Genomic DNA, 26,234 nt, shown 5'->3' with positions numbered 1-26,234 from the left:
TTTGCAAAAACTCACTGGAATGCTTACAAGAAGTAAAACATTTACTTGCCTCTACCTCCAAAATTGCTGCATCATGACTGTCTCTGCTCTTAAAGGGGACCTGAAAAGCAAAAAAAAATTGGGCTTGTGCCCTATTTTGCTTCTTTAAGATGTTTGAGAGGCACAAAGAGTTGGAATTAGGGCTTGTTTTTTACCCTGTGATAGACATAAATTATTCCTTCTTGTTTACACTTGAGACTAAAATTTCAAGAAGCCATAATATAAGAAAACCTAGTAAAGGAAAAACAGTGCAAGAATCATCAGAACCTAAGTCACAGAAGAAAGAACAAACTTTTTTTTTCCCCTTACACCTACTTCTTCAAGTTCTCCTCCATTTGGGTGATGAATAACACAAAATCCTTTTTCAGAGTTAAGCATTCTTGCACTACCACTATTTGTGATTTGTGCACAAATTTATGTTTTAACACTGTGCATACTAAAGAAAAAAACTTTAATTGAGGTTGTATTTTAAAAATTTTAAGATGAAAGACAATTGGGGAAAACTCAAGTCCTTTTCAGGGACTCTTTATGGTTCAAAAAAGAAAGTAAGTAAAAAAACTGTTAGAAGTTCTCTGCAAATGGAAAACTGAAAAATCCATGAACTGGCTAGCTATAAAAGGGACATAAACATGACTTTCTTTTCCTCTACTAATATTGCCTGTAAGACATTTCCTGTGTATGCTGTAGTGATGCACTTATCAGAAGAGAAAAGCTGTTGCAATGTATTTCCTAAAAATTAGCATATTTTATTTCTAGCACTAGTAAAAGTAAAATTAAAATTTATGCTAGATGCAAAGAGTATAGTTTATTTTTTAGTTTATTTTTAGTACTCTTTATAGCAAAGAGTATAGTTTATTTTTAGTTTAATGCCCACTACTGCTGGGGCAAGTAGAATAGCTTATTAGTATTAAGTGAGATGGGATGGAACCATGTATTTCCATTCAAAAAAAATCGTTCAAAGCCCCTTCCTATTCCTTCCACCCACACTTCAACTATGTAATTACCATATATGAAAAAGCAAAATCTAATTTTATTTTTTTTTTGTAAAAAGGGAAATTTAAAATGCTGCTTATGAAAAACATGTAGTCATCAAGAAAAATAAAAGCATGATTCCTAAAAATAAGGAAAATATATCTAAAGTACATCTTTAGAATCTATTTAAGACAACAAATTGTCATAAATTATATATCAATGAAAAACTACACTCAACCAGTACAGGGTTGTAGTCAATATTTGAAGCCAAATCAGTGAACTGGCTGGAGGTCCCTATCACTGCACACATGGAACGTGATCTTCCTGAAATGCTAAACCAACATTAGATAGGCCAAAGACCTGAGCATCTTTACCACAGGCCTGTTACTCAACTCAGCTCTCAATTATCAACAATTATAATGTTACTTCTCCAGCTGCAACAAGCAAAAGGCACCAATTCAAACAATACTGGCACTTGACTAAATACTCTAGCAGCATAATTCAAAAGGGGTTATTTTGGTTTGTGGGTTTTGGGACAGTTGGTTTGTGTATGGGGTTTTTTTGTGGTTTTTTGGTTGGTGGAGGGGGCATGTTTGGCAGGGGTTTCTTTTTTCCCCATATACAAATTATAAACAGAGAATGGAACTAAATAAAACCATGAAAAAAGCAACAAAGTTCATGTTTCTTTAAAATATTGAGGAAAGGTCTTTATTTAAAAATGAACTACCATTAAGAAAATGATGTTTCATTTAGTAATTACTTACAGAGGTCTATAAAGAATCAGATTTCAAGATCACACAAAAAACTGTTTCAAAGCTATGAAGAAAAAAAAAAAACAAAATTGCAGATTTTTTTTCTCCTTTCTATTGAACAATAATTATTTTCATCAAAAAGTGCTTACTTCTCTGGGTGAAATATATGGTGACATAGCAAGCTAGAAGTTAAAGTGAAAATATTTTAATACAGACACTCATGTATTTCATACCATGGAATGTGAAGGTGAAGTTTAACTTTGCAGGTTGAGTCGATTTAACAACCAGCTGTCACTGAAAATAGCAGCCCTGACTCTGCTACTTCCACTGAGCTGCCCCTGCTGCTCAGACAATTGTGCAGGGGCCAATTCAGGAAATTCACAAACTCAACTGGCTCCTGAGGATGCACATGGAGCAGTGGGAACAGATGTCCTAAGGCCTTTAATGGGAACTGACCATCAGATCAATCCAAACATAGTGCCGCACCACTCACAGAAAACCTTCAAGAATTTGCAATAGAGAGAAGATTTTGTCCTCTGAGGACTACTAATATGATTAGAGCTCAGGAGCTCAGGCATTACTCTGCTTAAGAGTGTGTGAGCTTCTTCAATCCTGCATAATTTGACGCAAATTTAAGCAAAGACACTTTGAATTAAATTCTAATTTAAGGATACCTGCGGTTACTTCAGTATCCACTATATCACCTTCTTAAGGAAAAGTGTATTTATATAGTGTAGAACCACTTTGAGATTACCAAACATATGAATGATACAAACATATTACTTTTTTTAAAAATTATGGTTTTAGTACCCGTTTTACTATGCAACATATAGTACATATACAACTATTTATCTTGATACCTCTTCTGCCTGTGCAATTTAGAACGTATTAAATCCTATTTAAATGTTATGGAGCAGAAGTGCCTGACTGACTTTGGGGAAAAAAAAATATAAATCTAAGTAATCAAGTAAAATCAAGCAAAAATCAAAGTACCTCAACTATCAGTTTCAATGCTATTCTCCACTGGAATTTGAAATAAATTAATCTTCTGCAGTAACTTACAAACAATGCTTAAACTGCATATTCAAACTTCTTGCTGCAAAACCATACAGTCTCACAGGGAAAGACGCCTTCACAAAGAAGTGCTTGACTAAGTCAGAAAAATCATCAGTGAAAGTTGTTGATAGGATTTTTTCCCTTTGCTAGTGAAGCACATTTTAATTATTCAACAAGCTACTCTAATACTCAACAAAAGTAAAACTCAAGTTTCCAATGCTCAGCTAAGCATACACAGTATAACCCCCATATCCTCCCTCCTGTTCTGCCACCAGCCCTTACCCTGCAGGCAGAGCTAATATGATTTATTCCACTTCTGTAGGATGTCACATCCTTGTGATGGGGACAACAAGGTGGAAACCATCTGCACTAAAACTTTATTGACTGACGTAGTAGATAAGATACAGCTATTTAGCACACCAACACTCAAGCTTCACAAGGCAAGGAAGGTGTGCATTGCAGTTGCAGTGTATGCAAAATAAAAAGTAGGCACAAGCTCATCATCTATAAAAAAGTTATAGGAGACCAACAGCATGAAATACACAGACAAATCAATGGATGAAGAAAGAACATCAGAAAAATATGAGGTGTCTCAAAGCAAGACGGCATGTTTTTATTTGGGCACTTAAATACATTAAATCTCTTTTAATAGCTTGTTCTAACATGATACAACATGCAGGATAACACATCTACTGGAGTTTTAAAACATTGCCCCATTTTAGGCAGGAGATGCTTGTTCCTTACCCTGAAGACAACAATAAATAATCTCTTAAATCTGATGATGAAGCAGCAGTACACAAAAATGCCACAAACATTCAAAAACACAGGCATGCAACAGTTTTTCTAAAATACCGATATAAGAAAAGGCACTAAAAAAATAAAAAATTACGCCAAAAGAGAAAGTTTGCACTGTATATGTTCACCTAGAGTGTAAAGAGCAGCTAAATTACCTTTGAATAAGCACATAACACCTGAAACTCTAGGTACAGAAATCATTAGTATAAAGCTCCACACTGAGCTTTTAACTTTGTTCATTTCAAATGTTTCCCTTACATATGGGAATAAGCTTGGGGTTTTTTTGGTGGTATGTCACCAACCACACACAGTCCCAGGACACTGAATTCCATGCAGTCTGCAAGGTCTGTATGTCCTAATGTTCTGTCCCATCCTAATTACCTGGCTCTTAACACTATTAATCACTGTAAATGATGGTATGAAGAGCAGCATGAACAGACTAGAATTCAAATATCCACTTTGATACATATGAAAAATCTCAGTTACAGAAAGCAAGAAACCGTTTATCATCTTAGAAAATGGACTTGCAAAAATCACAGATAAATAAGCATTAGAAAAAAAAAACCCTTTTGCAACTATTATCACAATTTTGTGGAGACTTAACACCTTGTTCTCAGTTTCCTCCTGATCCCTCAGGCCTAATTTTGTTCATCTTATACTTGCTGCATTTCCTGTTGTCTGTGTTGCCTCACTTCTTTTTTAATAACTGCTTTGCAGAGTCTCAAATTGGTTGCACAGGTGAGCATACTTTACTTCTTTTTTTGAAACAAGCAAAAAAATCCCCAAAACCCCTGCCTGTTTAAAGGAAGTTTAGTTTTTTAGTTTTTCTAATTTAAGGCCAATAACAAGACACACAACAAAAGACCACTACTCTAATCATTAAAACTTGTTGCTGAATACTGCTCAGGATTAATGATGACTGGCTATTACAGACATGTCACACAGTATGACCAATCTAACAGCATTTAATGTACCAAGAAAAAAAAAAAGGATTCCACATGATAAAGATTTTAGTTCTCTGAGATTAGATGTAAACAAACCATACTGGAGTACCAAAATTTTAGCTTGATCTTTACCAACAAGCTATTTTCATTTTAGCATAAAGGAATGTATGAAGTCCATGATGCACAAAACCAGATACAGGGGGGGAAAACCCCAAACACATAAAATGCAAGTTGATTACAGAATTGTTATCCACTTCAGCAGCATAGACACACACACACAAACACAGTGTATATACATATGTATAGGTATAACAAAAGATTTTGTGATCTCTGTAAGATTTTGATAAATTAGACAGTACATTATACTATACTGAAATTTTATTCTATACATCTTACCCATTATGCCTCTTTTTATACTTAAGCTTATCTCCTAGTAATTTTTTCCCAGTTTTAGAGACTTTGACCAGAAGGAATAGTCAGGATGATTTAATCTGGCCTTCAATATATCATCGGCCATTACTTCTCAATAGAAAAAGAACTGCTCTGACAGTAATCATTAAAAATTGGTTTAGAGTGTATCCAAGGTCATCATAACTTGACTCCGCTAATACACGGAATTAAAGTTTGTTTCTAGATGGATTCTTCACATTTTCTCTAAGAGAAATCTCTATTACTCAAAATCTGATTTAAAGAAAATTCTTAGCTTTGAGGCACAGATACACCAAGCGCTAACTGGTAAATTCTCCTTACTTTCTTTCACAGGAAATTTTAAAATTTTACACCTTAACCTCATTCTCAACTGTCCAAATGGCTAAAAAATGGACAGAAGGGATAAAGAACATCAGTATCATTGCTGAGTACTTTAAAAAAATCTTCGGTAGCTGTGCTCAGTGACCTCACAAGAGAGAATACTTCAAATACCAGATGCACCAAGTACACTGATATGCAGCCAAAACCTGCAAGTACAAATGTGAGACATACTCTATAGGTCCCAACCATAAATAAAATGTCATTCACATTTTCAGTTTTTTAGTTGTTGGTCCTACATAGGCAGGATCTGAGCCTGCAGGAAATTATGATTCATTGTGTACCTCTGCAATAAAAACCAAGTTTTACAACATGCTTTCAGCAGGACTGTTTTCATCAGAAAGAAAAAAGCATGTTTAGCAGGTGTATATATATTTCAAATGACAGGTACCATCAACTCAGATTATAGGGGGAGATAGAGGGTCTGAATTTTCCTCAGTGGTACATAAACCCTGTCAACAAAATGCTTAACACTGTTCTTCTGGATGACTATTTGGAGAGCTGCAAGCTCTCAGCTTCTAGATTTTTCACGTCCCAAAGCTTAGTGGTAGAAAAGTTAAACTTTTTTTTCAGAGTTACCAAGAAAGTGAACTTTTCCTATTTGACCGAGAGTATAACTTAACACAATTATTTTTGTCCAAAATTTTAATGAAATTTGTGAAAAACTGTCCTTGGGGTGAATACAGAAAATTACCGTATTTGTACATTGTAGCTGGCATTTCTCAAATGGGGGAAAAAAAACCCAAAAATCTTAAGACTAGAAAAGGGAATTCCCATTGTCTTAGACTTAGGAACTTCACTCTGGAGCACAATCAGACACAGCAATTCCTGCCAAAAGGAACTGCAAGTCCTACAAGAATAGTAAAGAACATAAAGGGAAAGCATGCTAGTCAAAAATGGTCCAAGAAAGGCAATTGTAAAGTTCCATTCTTTTCCACATCTTAACACAGCATATAATTTCAACACAGAAATTTTCCTCTCTTCAAGAAGATCTGCATATAGAGATGATGTGAAAATGTAGGAAAATAATATCTATTCAAAATTGGATATTACAACATTATTTAAAAATACTGTACATAGAAATGAATTTCTCTAAAAGCAAATACAAGAAAGAATTCCTCAAAATTGTAACTGAACTACATAACAAAGAAAATACTCAAAAAATGCTAACGATTTTTTCTCAAGTGAGCAAAGTCAATGAAATGTAATCAAAACAATTTAAGCAGAAAAATGTGACAGCCTTGTTGCATTTTCTTTGCAGGGAACAAAAAGTACATTATGTCCATTCAAGACTATTCATTCTGGAAGAACTAGAGTCTTCGACTTTATTTGAGGCTGGGACTTGATACTGAATGCATGATAGTCTGAGGAAACCTTAACAGAGTGGCTTTGGGATCACAAAAACTGTCTGTGGCTAGACAGTGTGGGCTGCTGTGCTCACCTGAAAAGTGAAATGGCCATTCAATGTTTGAGCAGAGGAAGCCCTCTAATCACTGCAGAACCTAATCCTAAATGGATGAGCTAACACAGTTACACCAACAGTCTGCTGCAGAACTGCTGTGCCATGAAGTACATCTGCTAATCCGAATGCAGGTCAAACTCACACTCCATGGGGTTTTCTTGCAGTGCAGAAAAGAGAAAACCGGAAAAAACTGCTAAAGAATCAGACAGAGATAACGGCACTTCAAAATGCTAGATCATAAAACACCTTATCAAGTTCTTATTTAATGCTTATCACTGTTTACTTGGCATGAAAGGGCAATTGTAGGTAGGAAATAATCTACATTTATTGACTTTATGAATTACCTACAGAAAATGTAACCAATAATCATATAGCAACATTATTATTAAACACAATAATTTAATGAAATTAATCAGTTAGTATGCTCAGAAGAACATTTACTTTAAAAGAAAAGCAGACTACTTTAAAAGCATGCCAGTTATGATCTAAGTGAGCTTTCTAGTGCTCTTTCTGTAAACCATGATCAATTCACATAATTACATTTTTTTTCTAAGCCTGATTTTTCACAGCACTTTGCCTGCATCCCGTAATATTACAATGTTCCACTGCAAAATAAAATGTAGCTTTCTGCTCTTTAACAATGACATTCTGTTTAGGTTTTCAACAAAACAAGAAAACCTTTCAAGTCCACACCTTATAAATTCTTTTAAGAAACTGTTTTATCTGTAATGATTTTTTTGTTTGTTTGTTTATGGTTATCTCTAAGACCAGTCATTACTGCAAACCATTCAGTGTGCGCAATATGCCTTCTGGGCAAACTTTATTAATTGTGCCTAATTACTGCAGGCAACCACTCTTACTCTGCATGTGACCTCTATTCACCTAATAGTTGAAGCTCTGAAGTTCTACTTGAATTACCATGCACTGCCATATCCACTGAGCTCCTCAAAAGAATTTCGTGTACACGCTTTAAAGCTGCTACAGTAATTACTCCTTTTCACTTACTGTTTCACATTTTTGGCCAAATTAGTCCAGCATCAAACATTCAGCTTCCACTCCACAATAAAGCTGTTCAAGCTTGCTGAACACAGGCCTTCCAAATTTCAGAAGGAAAGCAACCAACCCATTCCTTAATTTATTTGGATAAATGAAATAAAAAACATTTATGTTACTATAACGATTTTATATCCTTTCTTACTGCCTACTGATATAATTTGTATATTTTCACTGTTAGATTATTCTTCAGCATTGGTATCTGAAATAAACTAAGACTACCAAATCTTCTATGTCAACTGCTTTGCTTTACTTCTCCTTGTTATTTCTGTTCAGATATGCAAAAAATAGCTGCTACTTAGAGAAGTCCATCTCAGACTGGATTAGGAAACATGCTTCACATACTTGGAATAGAAAAACTCAGTCAAAAACTTTTGAATAAAAAAAATCTGCTGTGTAAGATATGTAAGATGCTATGTCATGATACAATAGATTTTCAAAACCACTGAAATAATGACCAATGGGAACAGATGCTTCACACAGAGGAATGACAAGGAATAAGAGCAAGCACCTTTTAAATTTGCAACCATAACACTGCAGTTGAGGTTACTTTTTTTCCCGCTTCTACTATAGCCACTGTTATTAAACAGCAGGATTCAAGAGCCACAAAGATTTAAATAATAAATAAAATAACCAAAGCTCACCACACACTACTATACGAAAAAGGACAAAACTCCTTTTTCTTTACTGTCACTAGATTCATGGAAAACCAAAGTCGTCTCCAAACAGATGAAAATATTCTGTTAATTTTCCTCACCTCACGTCTTCCCCACCAGATAAACGAGGGCATTATCACTGTTTAATACAAGTTTTAATTGAGTACTGTCACTGGTGGGAAGAAAAGTGTGGAACCACTACTTTCCATATCAAACAAAGCAGGTAATTAACAGCTACTCTGGCACAATCCCTTATCACCAAAATACACAACACTGTTAAGTTCTCTGAATGCGAATGCTTTGCTTCAACAAAGGAAAGCTGATGTTTCAGGGTCACATTCACTCCTTTAATACACAGGCACAAATTTACTGCTCAGTCAGACACCTATAATTAAACACAAGAAGAATATAATTCTAATATTCAGACAGGCTTGCGTATGAGTGGGATATCTCCCCCTTTAAAGATGATTGCCTTTCATTTTTTAGTTTCCACCAGCTACAGTTCACTTAGTTTTGATTACACAGCAATTAGATATGCAAATACAAGAGAACCAAAAAAATGCTTTTTCAAATGTCAGATTGTAAGCAATCAAGCTTATTCTTTTCTCCTGTACACACAAGCTATTCATTAAATAGCTATTGTCTTAAAAACATTCCAACAGATTGCATTTATCAGTGTTTTAGAAGCAATGGGAGTGCACATTACTCAGAACACCGCTCATCAGGGAGCGAAATCGATCTTACAATTATTTTAATATATTCATGATAATGGATAACTAAGTTGAAACTATGTATCATCTTCTTTGAGCATTTTCCACATCAATGTTGTCATCAATATCGAAACTTACTGCATCATCAAATTAACCAAAACTCATTTGTTTATTTTTAATGACAAACATGTTAGTTGTAAATGGCACAGCTAAAATCACTGAATTGTGAGTATCAGTCTTTTTTCAACCCATATAGAAAATCGATTCTGAATTATTATCAAGTTTTTCACTGTATCTTACAAATATGCTCACAGAAAGGAAGTAGTCACCATGAAATGATGTGGTCAGTATAGTTTTGGCAAGAACAGCCATTCTGATACCTGTCCTTTTTCTTTTTCTCCCCTGAAGGCCCACAGATACTTTCTATTACAGACTTAGAATTTTCCATGCATCTAAATCACATATAGGTTCTTGGTTCTTTGTGACATATTTCACTTGGATGCAGTCCACAGCTTGAGATCAACCGATCACTGGTTAAAATGGTGGCAAAGGATGTTTGGCAACAGCTCTGATGAGACCAGGAAAAGCAACTACTGCAAAACCATATGGATTGGTCTATAAAACAGTCTTACCCACAGCTATGGGACAACTACTGACAGTAGGAAAACTTGTTCTTGCAAAACTCTAAAACAAAAGAATAAAATGGGATGGGGGCAGGGGTTGGTCTGTTGTTTCTCTAAAAGATCACAAAATCACCTCCAAGCTAACAGGAGGGGGGAAAAAAAGATCCCTAAAAGCAAGCCCATGTGTTCAGTGACTCAGCTGTGCAGAAATGTACACCAACAGGGGAAGCTGAAGCAGTTCCTTCCTCAGGCTGAGCTTTCAAGCTAGGTAACTGAAGTAAATAAAATGCTTTCCTAGCTGATTCCATGATCACCAACTACCCTTCAAGATGTCTCTCACAGGAGCACAGATCCTTTTTCAAAGGCCAGGAAAGAAGCAAAAATGACAAGAGATGCCTGATTCAGAGGTCTGTTCAAAAACCTGCAAAAAATCAGTTTAGCTCTGCAGCCCAGCTGTAGGCCACAAAACATTCTGCAAAGTCATTTCCAAGAAAAAGCTGGAAAGGCTTTTTACAAGAACTGACATTTATGAGCTAACAGATGAATATATATGTGACAAATTATTTGACATTTTGAGGGTGTTCATATTTCCTTCCCCCCCCCCCCCCTTAATACTCAGCATGATTTTTTCTTTCCCTCCCCTTGCAATACAGGAGCCTTATTTAACCAGCCAGTAAGGTAAAACTCATTGCCTTCAGTAAGGTAAAACTCAGCTTGCTGTTGTTGCCCATGCAATGTTCATATTCCTTCTGTTGCTTCTTCCCTAAGGGTCACTATAAACAACTGTTTGAGCAGCAAACATAACCTGTGTATTTGAACTCCTACCCACTACAGCCTAACATAAAAAATGATACAGCTGACAGGGGAACCTGAATAATTCCCTCCCAGTCTTCTGCAAACACTCCCTCATCTCTCACACGGGTCCTCCAAGAAGACACTGGGAAAATGCTGTATCTACTACTGTGAAATACCAGGATCCAAAGAGCATGCTCAAAATGCCACATTCCTGCCAATTTCTGCTTCTGGCAAGATTGGTGATACAGCATTGGCCAATGAAATTTATGATGCTCAATACTCCAACTTGCAGAATCAGCCATTTGCAAGTGAGTTTAACAGGAACACAAGTAATGTGTCAAGTATGACAATTAAAATCATTACACCTTATTCTACCTGGTAGATTCTTTTACTATAAGTCATGAACCATATATTTGACTGCAAGTAAGAGGTCTGAAGCCTGAAATAACCATATCAGACTTCCTGAAAAGAGCAGAAACACATAATCAATAGTAAATGTGTTTTGCTCTTCAAAATATTTCTGCAGGACTATATCTGATTTTTCTTAGAAATGGAGAACTGTGGGTTGTTTTTTTTAAGGAGGGTTAATTTTACTACCAAATGAACTATTCCAAAAAGGTACATTTCAAGCTAAATTGAACTTATCATTTAAAAGGCTGGATACTGAAAAATTCCACTAGTCAGGCTGCAAAAACCGATTTTAGTATTTGCAGTAGCCTTGTGTCCTCACTGCATACTAATTTCCAGAGTAGCTTCAGTATTTCAAACCATGTAACTTTAAAATTTATCATTTATTTTGGTTTGTAATACAGCTTATCTTAAGACCTTTTCTGATTCATGCTGTTGTGAGTCAACGTGAGCTAACAGATTTAAGTTCTAGGTCTTTTTGTCAGTCAAAATTTAAGTGAACATTTGACTCCAGCACTGTCAACTTGAAACATAGGAGTATCTCACTGCCACCTCAAAGACTGCTTGGTCATTTATGGATCACTTACTAGATGGAAAATGACTACAACATACTTTATCACCACAGAAAATCCTCTATTTCTCTCTATAAAATTTAATATTAAATATAAAATTAGTCAACTACTAGCTTTTAGTTCCTGAAACTATGTATCAGCAATAGTATATTTCACAAGTTCAGCAAGCCAGTTAAAATATCTGCCAAGACCCCCAAAAGCCTAAAAATTAATTTCCCTTCAATACATATGGTTATAAATATGGGAACATCTGAAATCAGTAGCTCAGAATCTTCAGCAGCTCTGAAATAATTCCTTCACGTGGATCAATTAAAACAGTCAGGTATTTCAGGTGCATTCAGTCAGCTAAACGTGTTTTTCAATTCTTTATCACTCTGACTGCCACAGAAGTATTAACTCTTTCTGTGTGGCTCAGGACTGAACAGTCCAGACATACATTTATAAAAATACTCCAGAGCCCACAAGCAGTGGCAGAGATGTTATTAATTATGTTATGAGTCCCATCTTTCAGAAAACTATTTCTTTCTTATTCAAGAGAAACACGCAATTGCTAAAGTTCACAGCGACTTTACCACAGAATGGACCCAGTGCTGTCACTGCTTCACTATCACAGTGTAAAAAAAAATCTAACAAAAGAAAATCACCACAATACCAATCAATATAGAAAAAAATAATTTCAAAGAAACCCTCCAGATAGTTAAATAACCCCATACCAGAACATCCAACTCCATGAAATGCTGCCCTCGCTGGAAACAATCATATCAATCTTGTGCCACAGCACCTGATCACAGAACACACAGGAAGACTAGGAAGAAAGTAACACCTACATCAGATTTACCAGACAGAAAAAAGAAATAGTGTAATAATTTGCAGAAGTATTTACATCCAAACATTTAAGTTACATACACTCACTGCCCACATGCCAGATAAAGGCACTTAATTAACAGGCTGTTCTTTGCTCCTGAAGTAAAATCCCTTCCATTTGTGCATTCAAAAATACCACTAGCACACTTCTAAAATTATATATAAAAGAAAGAGCAGTTTGGCTCATAATTACATTGCCTATTTTTAGTTGTGTCAGGAATCAAAAAGGTTTCAGGAATTCTGAGATATTAATTAACCTTAACCTTTTATTTCTACTCAGTCCTCATGTCACACCTACAATTTACCTCCAGAAACTTCTAGCCAAGTGTGAGAGCAACTTGGCTGTCTGCTCTCCATATCTCTTCAAAAGCAACTGCATTCAGAGTTCATGTTTCCAGTAACTTCTAGGCAAGCACACTGGTGAATTTACATTATCACCCTGACTCTCAGGAAATAATTTTCTTCATATATTTTTGCTGTTGGATATTTTATTCCCAGTCTTATGCATGCTAAAAATTTTAACAGTTAGTAGCATGAGAAGTGTGTCATTATTTCCTTTTGCCTTGTTTAATCTTCCTTGCCTGCATTACTCTGATTCCCCAGTTACAACTCTGTTTCTAAACACCAGTGTTTACATTATTTGCTACCATAATGCAAGTATATAAAGTATTGCTAGAAACCAAAACTCATTCTAGTGCACTTTCATGTCATCTATTTGTATTTTCAGAGAATAAATGAAGTACCATAGAAATTAGCCTTCCTTTTATTACAATAATTTGTAAAGCACATGACCAGTGAGAAGGAGGTACTCAAGGACCAAGATGGAAAAAGATAACCAGAGAAGCTTTCTAGAGAGAACTAAGAGGAAACTTATGTAAAATCAAGGAAAATTAATATAATTTATGAAACAAGGGAGAAATTCATAAGAGGGATGGGAAGAATCCCAGAAAAGTTGACCTAGGTTCAAAGTAGCAGGAACATTAGGAAGAGGAAGGAAGAGGAGCAGAGAGGAAAAGGAGAGAGACTCAGGCTCCCCAGGGAAGCATCAAACCTGAGAGAGTTCAGTGAGAGTCTGGACAATACTCCTGGGCACATGGTGTGATTCTTGGGGTGTCCTGTGCAGGGCCAGGAGTTGGACTCAATCATCCTGAAAGGTCTCCTCCAACTCAGTATATTTTATGTAAGACTCGATAAGAAAACAAAACACACATTTCACATCTTGGCTGTGAAAATGTAACTGCTCTGTAAATTATTTTGGGTTACTTTCCACAGTACTATACATATGTTCACTTCCCACAAACTTTAGTTCTTCACACATCAAAACATCCTGTATTTCCCAGCAACTGTGTCAAATTCTTGACATTTTTATACTGACTAGACATCTCCTCCCTGTACTGATTCCATCCATTCTTATCAAATTTTGTAGATAATTCTGTAACACCTTCTTGTGAAACCAACCAATAATTTGATATTCTCATTTTTTTCCTAAAGCCAGTTTTCCTGATACTTCAGCTGCCAGTTAAACCATTCTGTCAGGCCCATGAAAGCCACTGCCCGAATGTAGTCACTGTTATGCAGATCTTTGAACATCCAAAACAGCCTAATCTTATCTTCATTTCAAGCTATAAAGGTTAGGACAAGATTTTGTCTGTCATGTAGGAATGTAGTGCTGAATTGACTTATGAGTCAAATTACATTCAAGAATCACTAACATGAACAAATGCACCAAGAAAGCATAAATGCTGTGTGTTGTGTTTGTTCCATGGCAAGACTGTGGCACTTAAATCAGATAATTTACACAGAATATCAGATTCTACTAAGTTAAACAGTCTCCAAGCATTGCTTGGAGTGTTCTACCACTCTAAGAGTAACAAGTTCTCTATAACAGAAAAAACAGATTTGTGTACTTGGCCTTACCACACATTTAAATAAGCTTTCATCCTTTCATGAATATGCTTAACACACACTTTAAACAGAACTGGCTTGAGTTGTAAGCAAATTTTTAAAGATATATTCAGTGTGCATGCACTTCAGTGAGTCCTGTATTTATCGAAACATTCCCCATTTACTGCCTGAAAAGATGTGAAAAAATGTAAAAATTGTAAGACAGAAGCTGCTAATCTCTCTTATGAAAGGTTAACAAAAAATGTCCAATCATCTGTCAATAAATGCCTCCCTCTACCTTAAAAGTATAAAGACTAACAATAAAATATTGTTTACTATAACTGCATGAACTCTAAAGTGAGGATACTGCCACATCCTTATTAACAGCTACACAGATACCTGAATTTCATTCATATGCTTAATGTATGGTACTGCAGGCCATACAGAGCAGAAGTGTAGCCTGTGATTGACAATATCCATTTCAGTCCAAGTCTAGGCATGACAAAGGCTAATACTAAGCCAGAAAACCTAAGGAAAGTCACCATCTATAAACAATTTCAAATGGCAAACTGATCACTCATTTTAGGAATTACACTTGGTCATTGTTACCATACAGTTGGCAAGGAATCCAGTACCTTGATTACTTGTCTCTATTTGGAAAACAATAAAATAGCATGAAGTCAAATATCTATCTTCTAAATATTCAATTAGTAATTTAAGTATTTGGTTTCCACAATAGTGGTTCTTATTTTGTGCTTACTCTTTTACTCCATGCTAAAGAGCCTTCCTATCAGCCTCAATCAAATTGCTAAATAAGACCCTGAGGAGCCATATCTACTATGGTAAACAACCACCTGCCTGTATTCTGCCTGCCAGAAGCCACCTAAAAATAAAGAGAACCAATAACTGCGAGGAAGTGACAGCTACTCAGGAATCACACAGGCATGCTGCTTTCCCCCTGAAACAACAAGTTCCAACTTCATTCCCACACTGAAGCAGACTCAATCTTCGTGCAGGCACAAGAAAATTCCCACAAGCCTCAAACGAAGTATGGCCTTTCCCGCAGAGAATTGCAAGCACAGTTGCATAATACTGAACAAACACACTGAAATGCAATCCTGAATACAAATTATTTCTGGTAAGCAAGATTATCACAGCATTAATTCTTAAAAAAGTTAGAAATGTTACCATGAAAAAAATTTCAGGTTACAGTAGATTTTCATTATTTAAACCTTGCTTCACTACTTTGCTAGACAAAGTAAAATGCAGATAGATGTTTGCAGACAATTTGGTCAGCATCTCAAAACAATTCTTTGTGCAGTCTCCCAGGCCTTTCAAAACTTCTAACCAAATGCCAGATACAAACCGCTGTGAGCTGAAACCTGCTCAACCTTTCAGAACAAAATTAACACTCACTGTGCTTCCCACCTCACAAAAGCTTAGGAGTAATTCTGCAGAAAGAGAACTTCTGCCATGCTACAGGATGAGTCAATTCCTGTTCAGTAGACATAGCATTTTAATTTATAAACCAGAATTGTTTATACACAGATGTTCAGGCAGTGATTCAGGATTCCCTAGATATACTTTTTTCCACTACACTTCGTGCTAATTTTCTCTAATTTCAAAATATATCTAGATTCTCTCACTGCTTGCTCATAAGGATTTTTTCTCACAGGGAACAGACAGAAAAACAAATATAATGAAAGCATAATACAAGCCGATTTCAATTAGCAGGGCTTTGATTACACTTCTACAGTTCACAGTTTCCACTGTACTTAATGGCATTAAAAAGAAGCATGTTGTTAAAGTCAGTTATTTCCATATTTAATTAGCTCAATAACCAATTTAACCGCTTTCAGAACAAAATGACATATAATGAATTTTTGATAGCAAAGTTAATCATAGCCAAAGGCTTCAGCTACTGTTCGCATTACACAGGAAAACTTTTGTCTTAGCAGTGTTAAAATCTGCTCTAAACTTCAACTTTGTATTGAGCCCATGTAGAAATATATTCAATATACATTGGATATAGTCAGTATGTAGCCAATAAAGGGTAGAAGTATGTATGAAATAAACCATTTAAAAGATGCATTGCATCAGATATGTATCAGTAATTTTTTCTGAAAGACTAATATTGCCTTGTAATAGTTTTTAAGGTCCTCAGGCACCTAATTCTTTTCCCCTTCAAAATAAAACCATTCTGCTCTTGAAAGTAAGAGCATTCCCCTGGCTGCTATGAAAAGACTCTTGAAATAAATAACTTCAAATAAGAAGCGTTTGTCAAATCTTATATAAAACTTCAGGAAAATGTTCTCTTGTAAAATTTGCATTCCCATACATAACTATGCTAGTTGTGCCTGCATTCTTCACTACTGTCACTGTGAACTGAACATTTTTTACTTAAAGAAAAGATGTATGAGGGTAAGATTCCAAAGATAATACTCTAGAAACTCTGAAGTACAAAACCCCCAGGAACAGGCTTAAAAGGAGTCTGCTGCCAGTGAGAAATAACATCTATTGCCTTCACCACTGTCTAGTAGAAACTCTATTTAAAAGAATTATAAATTCACTGATCTTTAGCATTTAATTATATAATTAAATCAATAATTTGGCAAAAGGACTTTTTTTTTTGTGATTTTTTTTTGTTTATGCTATTAGCTAATAGTGTAAACTCTTGAAAGGGTCACTGGCTCAAATATTACCAGGGATATAACTTGAGAGACCTCTGTTTTGTCTGTGAAAAGGGAAAAAGGCCATGCTTCAGCCATTCTTCAATAAAAATAATAATAATAAAATCCAGCTTTACAATTCCCTCTGTATTCAAAATAGCTAGTTATTTTCATGAAATGAAAGTTTTGAAACTGGAACAGAAAAGCCTATTTCCTGAGGTACCCACTAATGAAAAAAAAATTAGCTTACAAGCAAGCAAAAATATTTTCAGCACATCTTGTTTTACAATGAACCTCTATGAAGGCAAAGCAGTATCAACTACTAAGTATATTCTTAAACATCTGTGCTAAAACAGCAATTGTGATACAACAAATAGATAAGTTTACATTAATACTTTTGTGTTTAGAACTGGTTTAAATATAAAAGGCCAGTTATTGTAGTAGCCAAAAATTAAGCATGAAGAAAGCCTCCCAAGCCTGATCAGTTTGAGAAATCAAACTTAATCAAGACATACATGCCTATGAAAAAATGAGTTCAGAGGAAATGTCACTGTAGAAGACCTTGAAGTTTATGAAGTCATGAAGTTCTCAGGGTAGCATGTTAAACACTTCATTCTGAATGCCTTCAGTAATTTTCTATTCCAAGTTTGTAACCTGAATGCAGTATATTCAGCACACATGCTGTATAAGCCACGTCTCAGTCTCAGCTCAGGAACTCGCTCATACAATGCCTTTTAATGGATAATCATGGAAGTTGATGGCCATTCAAATGAATGTAACAGTCAAATACTTGCAGCTTTGATTTGCAACAGAAATTAACAAGGCAGATCCCAGCATCTCAAACATGCTCAGCTGCTGCTCCACAGTGTCTCACTCAGTTTCCAGTAACTAGAGGTCAATTTTAATAAACAGCATCCTTAAGGATGGACATTGACAAGGGATTTTGATAGTTATAAATGTAAAAGTAACCATCTGACCTATCTCCAGAAACTTCACCAGCACTGTCAAAAAGGGGTATTTTTTTTAAATAAAAGGACAGTCATTCTAGTCATGTATTATGAATATGAAATTGCTTTCACTTTCACATATCTCTGTCCCCAGTAATTTAAATTATTTTCTCCCCTAATGTTCCTAAAGGTACTGACAAAGAGTCAAAAACCCCACCTTTACAACTAGATTCAAGATTTTTTCAAACTGCCATTCCAAAGCACCATTTGCCAACACAGACACGTGCAATCATCAAACAGCACTGGGATGCTTTTGTGTAGAGGCATGTGTGAGAGGCAGCAGGCCTCCACCAAGAAATTTACTCCTGGAATACAAGAACAATGATGGCTGGTCAACCTTCCATTTTGAAACACAGAACAACTTCCTTTCCTTGCACATGCTCAATTATCTTCCATTTCAACATGTGTGTCAGCACCAGAATTTTATGATTTGTTCACACATAGTACTTTATACAGAATATAAAATCTTATAATTAAGGTGGCAATAACAGGTAACAGGGCTTGCTCAACAAGACAGAACAATGTATTATCCAATGTCACTAACATCACTTTATTAGCTAAACAGAATCATTAAGCCTTTCAATTGGAAAAGAAAGTTTATCAGATAATATTTCAAAGCCTAAAAGGTAAAAAAAAATATTACAAATATGTAATACAATACAGCATGTAAATTTAATAAAATATCCTGTTCACAAGACAGATAAATTTTTCCCCTCTGATATTTTCCTCAAACTTTGTGCAGGTACCAAGGAAAGGGTTTTTCTAATTCCTTTTTAGCTATACTATAAAAGTAGAAAAATTAAGAGTTTAAAGAAATGGCATTATCTATTTACTGTAACAACTCTGCACAAGTCAAAGGTCAAGACTGGTACTAACTGAGAGCATGTCTTTCATGAAACCTTATGTTTCTGCCTGCAAGGTAAGCAGGATTGTAGGAACAAGTAAGCAGGAACAAGTAGGTCAGAAACCATAAATCAGTTCAAATCATAATACAGAGTGAAGTGCAACAGACTTAAAGCTGCTACAGAGGATGAAGACACAGAGTTTTTCAAATTTAGAACTCCATAGCTGCTTGCCCTTCTATCCGAAAATTAGCAATTGTAGAAGAAAATTCTGTACATCATAATGACATGGCTTCCTTGTGAAGTAAAAATGAATTATGCTCTCTCATCACACACTGTTCTAGGGCAGATTCTTGTCTAAAAGTAGAAAAAAATGGAACAGAGTTGACCAAGGCTGCCACAAGCCAGCATCCTGATGTTGTTTGTCTTCATACCCCTCTAGAAAGTGAGATACTGGCAGTGTGTTAAAGAGCAGAGGGCTGACTCCCTATGGGCACATCAATACCTATTTTACAGAATTTGTGTAAGACAAGGGAGATGCAAAAAAATGTTTTGCTTATCCATCATTGGACAGTCTTCACTACACACATCCTTTAACTGGTGTGGAAGTTACTAGTTCTCTTCTTCACCTAATAAAAGGTACATTCAGACTGAGCAAAAAATGCCTTGGTCTTAATAAAGTTACACATTCATTAGCTTTTGATGAATGCCTGCAACCCCTTTCCCCTTCCCAATAATCTCCTTCAAGTACCCCTAGGCTCTAATCACAGTATTCTCAGTAATTAAGGTTTTGATTTTAAATTTGTTGAAAGCTGCCTAGAGAGATATCCTGATTACCAGCTGAGCCTCAAATTCAAACAATTTGAGGCTTTCCCCTGCTTTCTGGAGAGAATCAACAAGTTTAAAGATGTGATGCCAGTTCAAGTATTTTGGCCACATGACAAGGATTCATAATTCATTACTTCTTTCATAGGATCACAGAGCAAAGCAAAATTCTCTGCAGAGCATATTTGGATGGTTTGTTTTCCAGAATGTCAGTCTTCGTATTTTCTCTTGGATTCTGCAACCACTAGCAAGGCAGCAAAAGCACATGGACAGTTTATTCAAGTATTTAGCTGTCACATAAGATTGACACTGCTTTAGTAATTACTCCTTCCCACAACCAATAAAGTTCCTTTTGTAATTAGCACTGGGAAATCGAGTTTGCAGGTATAAATTATAGTCACAAAATACACCTAAAATATTAACCTGCATCTCTTATCTCTTCCAAATTTCAAAATTATTCAGTGAAAAAAAAATCTAAAATACTGACTTTTCCAAACAACACTGACTCTAAAAAATGGGTTTAAAAAAAGAATTAGCGTAGCCTAACCTGCCATGAAAAAAATAGTATAACTTCTGTATTTATACTTTGATGTTCATTAGCATTTTGAAGCACAACCTGCAAAGAGAGAAACCATTTGAGAAAATAAAAAAGGTGGTTACCATTAAATGCACTGCAAGACTAGGGAGTTCATCTGTAAGTATTAATTCATCAGGAAAAGAGGCAACAGTCAACAGCAAGAAGTGTACTTGTGTCCCAGACTGACAGATGTCACTCATTCTTTCTTTTGTCTGCAATTGTCATGTCCTAAATCAGCTCCCAAATCATTATTTTTACAAGAAACATCTTATTGATGTACATCATAATCAAGTATTATGAAATTCTTCCTACTTCATCAACAGTGGTATAGCACCAAAAAGTCTGCTCTGAAAAATGCAAACTTATGACCAATACAAATCACCTCAGAAAAGCAAATGAGCTGAAAATATTAAGAATGGATGGCATGAAAATCAGTTTTCTGAAGAAAATTATTTGGCACTCAACACTGGTTTACAACCTATATCATACTGTTTGGTATACAAATACCAAATTATATTATAATATGATGTCATTCAAATATATTTCACACTAACTGCAGTATTATCTCATTAAATTATCAGTGGTCAAGTACTTTATGTTTAAAAATTATGAGAGAACCCAGCCTGAAAGCTATAATGGGCATTCAAGTGCTGACTGGATCAATTTCTAGTTTTTAATGTGTATGAGGTTTTATCTGATCTGCCATACTTGTCCTTGTTGAAGGTAGTTTTCTTTTAATACTAAACTTAAACAGGTGACTCACTCAGGTGGTCTCAGTTCTTCTAATCTTTTTCTTAAATACAAGACTCCAGTAACTCCACGGCCTAATCTTCTATGAATTGTCAAAAAGTACAATTAAAAAAAATGCATGGAGAATAGGAGAAATCAGCCAAAAATACTTCCCCAGAAATTAAACCTGCCCAAGCTGTCCAGAGAGCCAACTTCCCACAGGACAGGACAGGTTCTGAAGCACAGTGGTAGGAGGACGCTACACCCAGCAGCCACCTGGGCATGGTCCTAGGAAATTAGGAAATAGTTACTCTGCCTGAGGAGTGAACCTCCACCACTCTGTGATTCTCTAACTGGTATTTCACAAACTCCAAAACCTACAACAATGGTAGAATAAGACAAAGAACAGCGACAGTACTCCAGCAGATTATGAAAACAAGAAACATTAAATGAAATTTGAAGGCAACACATTTCTAAGCTCTGGGAAGAAAAAGATGTTTAACTGGGTAGATATTAACTTTCTATTGTAATTGTTACATACTATATATGTATCAATAGAATGTATTATGTGACTGATCATGTAAGGAAAAGAGGGGGAGGGTTTCTCCTAAAAAAGAATAAAAAGAAACTGTATTTTTGGGAACAAAGAGGAAACATTCAAAACTACAGTGGAGATGGTGGTGTAACTTCAGCAGCAGTAGCCAGAGGTAGAGGGAAATAGCTAGAAAATAAACCTAGAAAAACAGAGTTACCACGAAAGCAGCCTGACATTCAGGAAGGCTCTATCATGCAGTTTGCCCATTCATATGGGCAGAGCATGCATATTCCAGGACAAGGCAAGAACAGCCCTAATTACTTTGCCACTCCACCTGAACACAAAACAAAACCAACACAGTGCTTTTTGGTTCACTCAGACAGAAGTGACTGCCAGAAATACATTTAACTGGTTTTTTTCCCAATCCACACTCCACGCACAAATCATTACTTTGGTAATTCAATACAGTAAGGTTTCATTAATAAGACCTTTGAGGTGAACAGCTCCTTCCTAGAAAAATACATTTAACTTCAATTTTTACCTTTACCTTATTAAATGCGACACAATTCAAAGTTAATTATTATTTGAGAATACTTTGTAATTGCTAGTTAAGACTTCCAATTGCAGAATTATGGAGTGTGTACATTTTACTTCTTCAGGACAGCCTATGTTATTTACTAAGTGTGTGTAAGACATTAGATAATAGTAAGAACACAACAAGAATAAGAGACATGAGCTTATCCTCCAGTAGAAAACAAAATTATGCATCTGAAACTACACCGCCCTTCAAGACCTTACCTTCTTTTTGTCCCTCATTGAGCCCTTCCCTCGGACCATTATCTTGCATCCTGTTTCTGCCTCAAGTTGTTTAGCTGTTAGTCCTCTGGGCCCAAGGATTCTTCCAACAAAGTTAAACTGAAAGAAAAAAATAAATAACTTCTAAAAAATCAAGTAAACAAAATTAGTTTAAAATTTAACAAGGCCTATTTCTGTGTCTAAAAATATCAAGTGTTGAATGGCTTAGGACACCACATGCCTGAGGTTGAAAAATGAGTTAGGTACTGTTTGTTTTCATACATTAAGTACCCACGTGACCCCAGCTTTGGGGATACCAGTCTCAGGTGGAAGTAGGTCTTTTAGATGTAACATCAGGTAGTCTACATCAGCAGCAGCTCCTAATTTCCTCCTCATTACGTTGTACAAGCTCTTACAGGAACTCCAAGCTGCTCTCCCTCACCACTAACGTGTCCAGCCATGCTCATCCATAGGCCAACAAGGTGCACCATGGCAAGGAAACACACGGAGGGCTGGGCACTCAGTCTGGGAAGGACATCAAAAATAACCCTTCTTTATCTACCATGCCATGGCATTTGCTTCAGAAAAAACAAATGAGACCTCTTACACGTTTATTTTAGGCTCCATGGGCAACATTTCTTAAAAATATGGTCTTGTCATACATACATACATACAGACACAAATATATAAAATATTTGTATATATAAAAATTTATGTGTCTATACAGACACAACAAAAGCACATCACTTTTTGTAAGCTGTATCATTTATTTAGCTCTACATACAAATAAAGCAAGCATTTCATGTTTAATTGGCTGACTTGAGCAGACAGCCCCCTGCCTACACTCAACACGGTAATACCACCATTTAGCCATACATAACATTATTTCCTAGTTATTTTCAAAAGCTTTTTCCCTTTCATTATTTTCAACCACACATTCTGAAATAATTTATTTATGACATAAATAAAAAAGCACTAAGTGATAGTAGCATTGAGAACACAGAGCAGTATTCTGTGGCAACTGCAGTGCCAAGATGAAGCACCAGCTCAAATGATAGATAAACTAAGAAGTTTCAGACTGAACATTAAATTCAAAGAAGAAATTAAAAGAACAGAAATTCTGCTGTAATGTTCTGCTCTGGATATTTTAGATCCCGGTAAACGAAGTTATTCAATGGAATTGTGAAGAAGTTGTTGGCTTTCATTTCCTCAGCTAATTAAAACTGGGCTTGAGTACTAAAACTCAATGTATTTGAAATCCTTATGAAACTGCAAAGACCAGAAATGATTTAAGAGTAAGCAGAAATTATGAATGCAAGCAAATTAAAGTTCTTTAAGAAAATTAACAGTGTTTCACAGCAGCTAAACTATTCTGGGAATATATACTCCCAAAGTTATTTAGTATTGCAAGCTCAGAAAAAACAAAGACATATTATGAAGTCTGAATCAACTACAGGGAGGTGAGGGGGTGTGTAGTGAAGACGAAAGGAACTTGTGAACACACACAGAAACTGTGAATCATAAGAAATTAAAGAAACATTCACTAAGCTTTGATAAAGCAATAAACTAGCTACAAGTAATAAAGTTGAGCTGTGAAATATTATTAAAATCTTACATGTTACACATTTTGTTTTTGATATGAAAATTGTACCATTTTTTACATGAACAGTATCTTACTTGCTTTTCTCCGCATCCACACTTCTGCACACTAAAACTTTAGATATCTGTGACATTCCACTCATAATGCTAAAATAATATTGCAAAGCTGATTTGAAATCAATATTTTAACCAACACAAAAGCTGACTATTGCTATATTCTCAATCTCTCAAGAAAAACAGCAGTCTCTAATGTTTCATTAATTTGGATTATGAGTAAAAGAAAAATCAAATAATAACATACTTTGGATAAAAAAGATTAAATAGAACTATACAGGATAAAAAGAAAAAAAAAAAGGGAGGAATCTATATTACCCTGAAGTTTGCAACTTTACTGAAGTATGCAACCTTTTCTTTCCAAACTGTATGTATTAACACTTAGAGTCTTTTTGTATAAGCTTCCAAACAACTGCCTGTTCCCACTGCCTCTCCTGGGCCCTAGAATTTGATCATATCTAAAAGCAGGACGCCTAGACAAGGCAGTACTTCTACTGAAATCTCAACAGTCTTAAGTTACTCAGAACAATTATATCTTGTAAACCGCATTCTTATTAACACATCCCAGGTTGTTTCTTTCCCTCCCTCAAAAATTCAGTTCTTATGTTTGTTTTAACATTCACTGTCCCCAAATACTCCTCTTATTACCTCAGCCTTGATCCTGTCCCCTAGCTTTATATTCACATGAAACTTTTATGACCCCTACAGCAGCATATTGCTCTACATTTGTGTAAGGAATTTCATGTTGTTGACTACAGGCACAGTAATTTCGAGACAGAATTAAAATTCAAAACTGACTTTAAAAGCATTTGGTAACGACCTAATTTCTTTCTAAGCATACTTTCTATCCTACCAACCAAATTTTCTTCAGTGTGTTAGAGATACAAGATGAAGGAGCACGCTGCAGGACCCCACCTGAGGTGCAGTCTTAATCAGTCATCAGTAATCAATTATCATAGATTAAGCCAAGTATTGCTTTAACAAATGATCCCCTACCTTTTGTACCAATGTATCACTGTCAGTATTCAGTTTCTCAGACAACCATATTAAAAGTCCAAGTTCAGAATTCATAGAAAAACATAATTCAGACTCTTCTGTCGGAAAGACAGAGCAGTGACCAGCAAGATCACAACTCAGGAACACAGAGAAAGCCTTCCAGTTAGACAGTTTTGTCAGAGTCCAGTTGTATCTGCAGCTACAGCTTCTCTTACCTGTCAGGCCAGCTAGACTATCAAACAGAATTATCAGACCACGACATCTGACAAATTCAGAAGACCATTCTTAACATCTAACTCTATTTCTTGTGCTCTTTGTCTCATATTGTCACCCAAACACACTCATCACTGCATTGTGTTTCTCTATAAATAACACACCTGTGCTCAGGAATTCTGTTTGTTCTAACATTTGTACAGAGACAAAGCTAAGAATATTTCCCCTTGACTTCCTGGAGTGTTTCTCACTTTGCATTTGAGTATCGTAGTAGTGTGGGGGTGAACCTCACCCCCAGAGAATTCAGAAATCAATTTGACCAATTTAAGGCTGCGCTACTTGAAATGTATCTAACCTCACACATGTTGCAAAGTGAGATTATGTTAAAAATTAAGAAGAAGTGGCTTAAACTAAGATTAACTGCTTCTACATCAAGAACATAGAAAAAGCAATCAAATGAAGTTAGTCTCTCCTTCCACAATAACTAAAATATCTCTACACCCAATATATTTTTCTGTGAGAAATTTTCATTAGTGGTTTTTCACAATTGTTTTTCTGTGTTTTATTTTCATGTGCTCAAATCTTCCTCAACTCAAAATCAGAACTAAGGAAACAACCTCCAGAAGACAGTGACACACAAACACAAGAGCATCCTAAAAGCCAAGAAGTACAAGTGTTGAGTGGAGCTCAGGTTCCACTGAGTTCCAACCAGTTACACCCTTGCTGCTCTCTCTCTGCCCGTTTCTCTGCATCATCACCCTCATATTCCCTTAGCTTGCTAACTTTACACGTTTGAAGTTTTCAGCATGTACAAAACACTACTGGATCTTGCTAGCCTGTAAGACAGTTGTTGTCTTTGTTTGAGATGATGTCCCAAACACACATCCTTAAAGAAAAGAGAAAAGAGACAGCATATCTTGGGAGATTGCACATGAGGATCTTTGTTACCCCAAGTGTTTAAGCAGATACAAATGTACTGGGGAAAAAAAGATGCTCCAAAT

The 26,234-nt window shown here is 35.7% G+C and overlaps 1 protein-coding gene across 8 annotated transcripts in view; it reads right to left on the bottom strand.

Moving 5' to 3' along the window:
- QKI (QKI, KH domain containing RNA binding) overlaps positions 1 to 26,234 on the bottom strand; it is a 150,565-nt gene that overhangs the window by 65,312 nt on the left and 59,019 nt on the right. For all 8 annotated transcript variants that reach the window (XR_010783354.1, XM_066546688.1, XM_066546689.1 and 5 more), the window contains exon 3: positions 22,375 to 22,491. Coding sequence is in view for 7 of the 8 variants with exons in the window: in XM_066546688.1 (XP_066402785.1) it covers positions 22,375 to 22,491 (117 nt within the window). In the remaining variant the exon portion in view is untranslated. The remainder of the gene's footprint in view (positions 1 to 22,374; positions 22,492 to 26,234) is intronic.

Source organism: Molothrus aeneus, chromosome 3 (assembly GCF_037042795.1).
Source record: "Molothrus aeneus isolate 106 chromosome 3, BPBGC_Maene_1.0, whole genome shotgun sequence".
Taxonomy (NCBI): Eukaryota; Metazoa; Chordata; class Aves; order Passeriformes; family Icteridae; genus Molothrus; species Molothrus aeneus.
The sequence above is the reverse complement of the archived record's forward strand: the minus strand, read 5'-3'. Positions and strand labels throughout refer to the sequence as shown.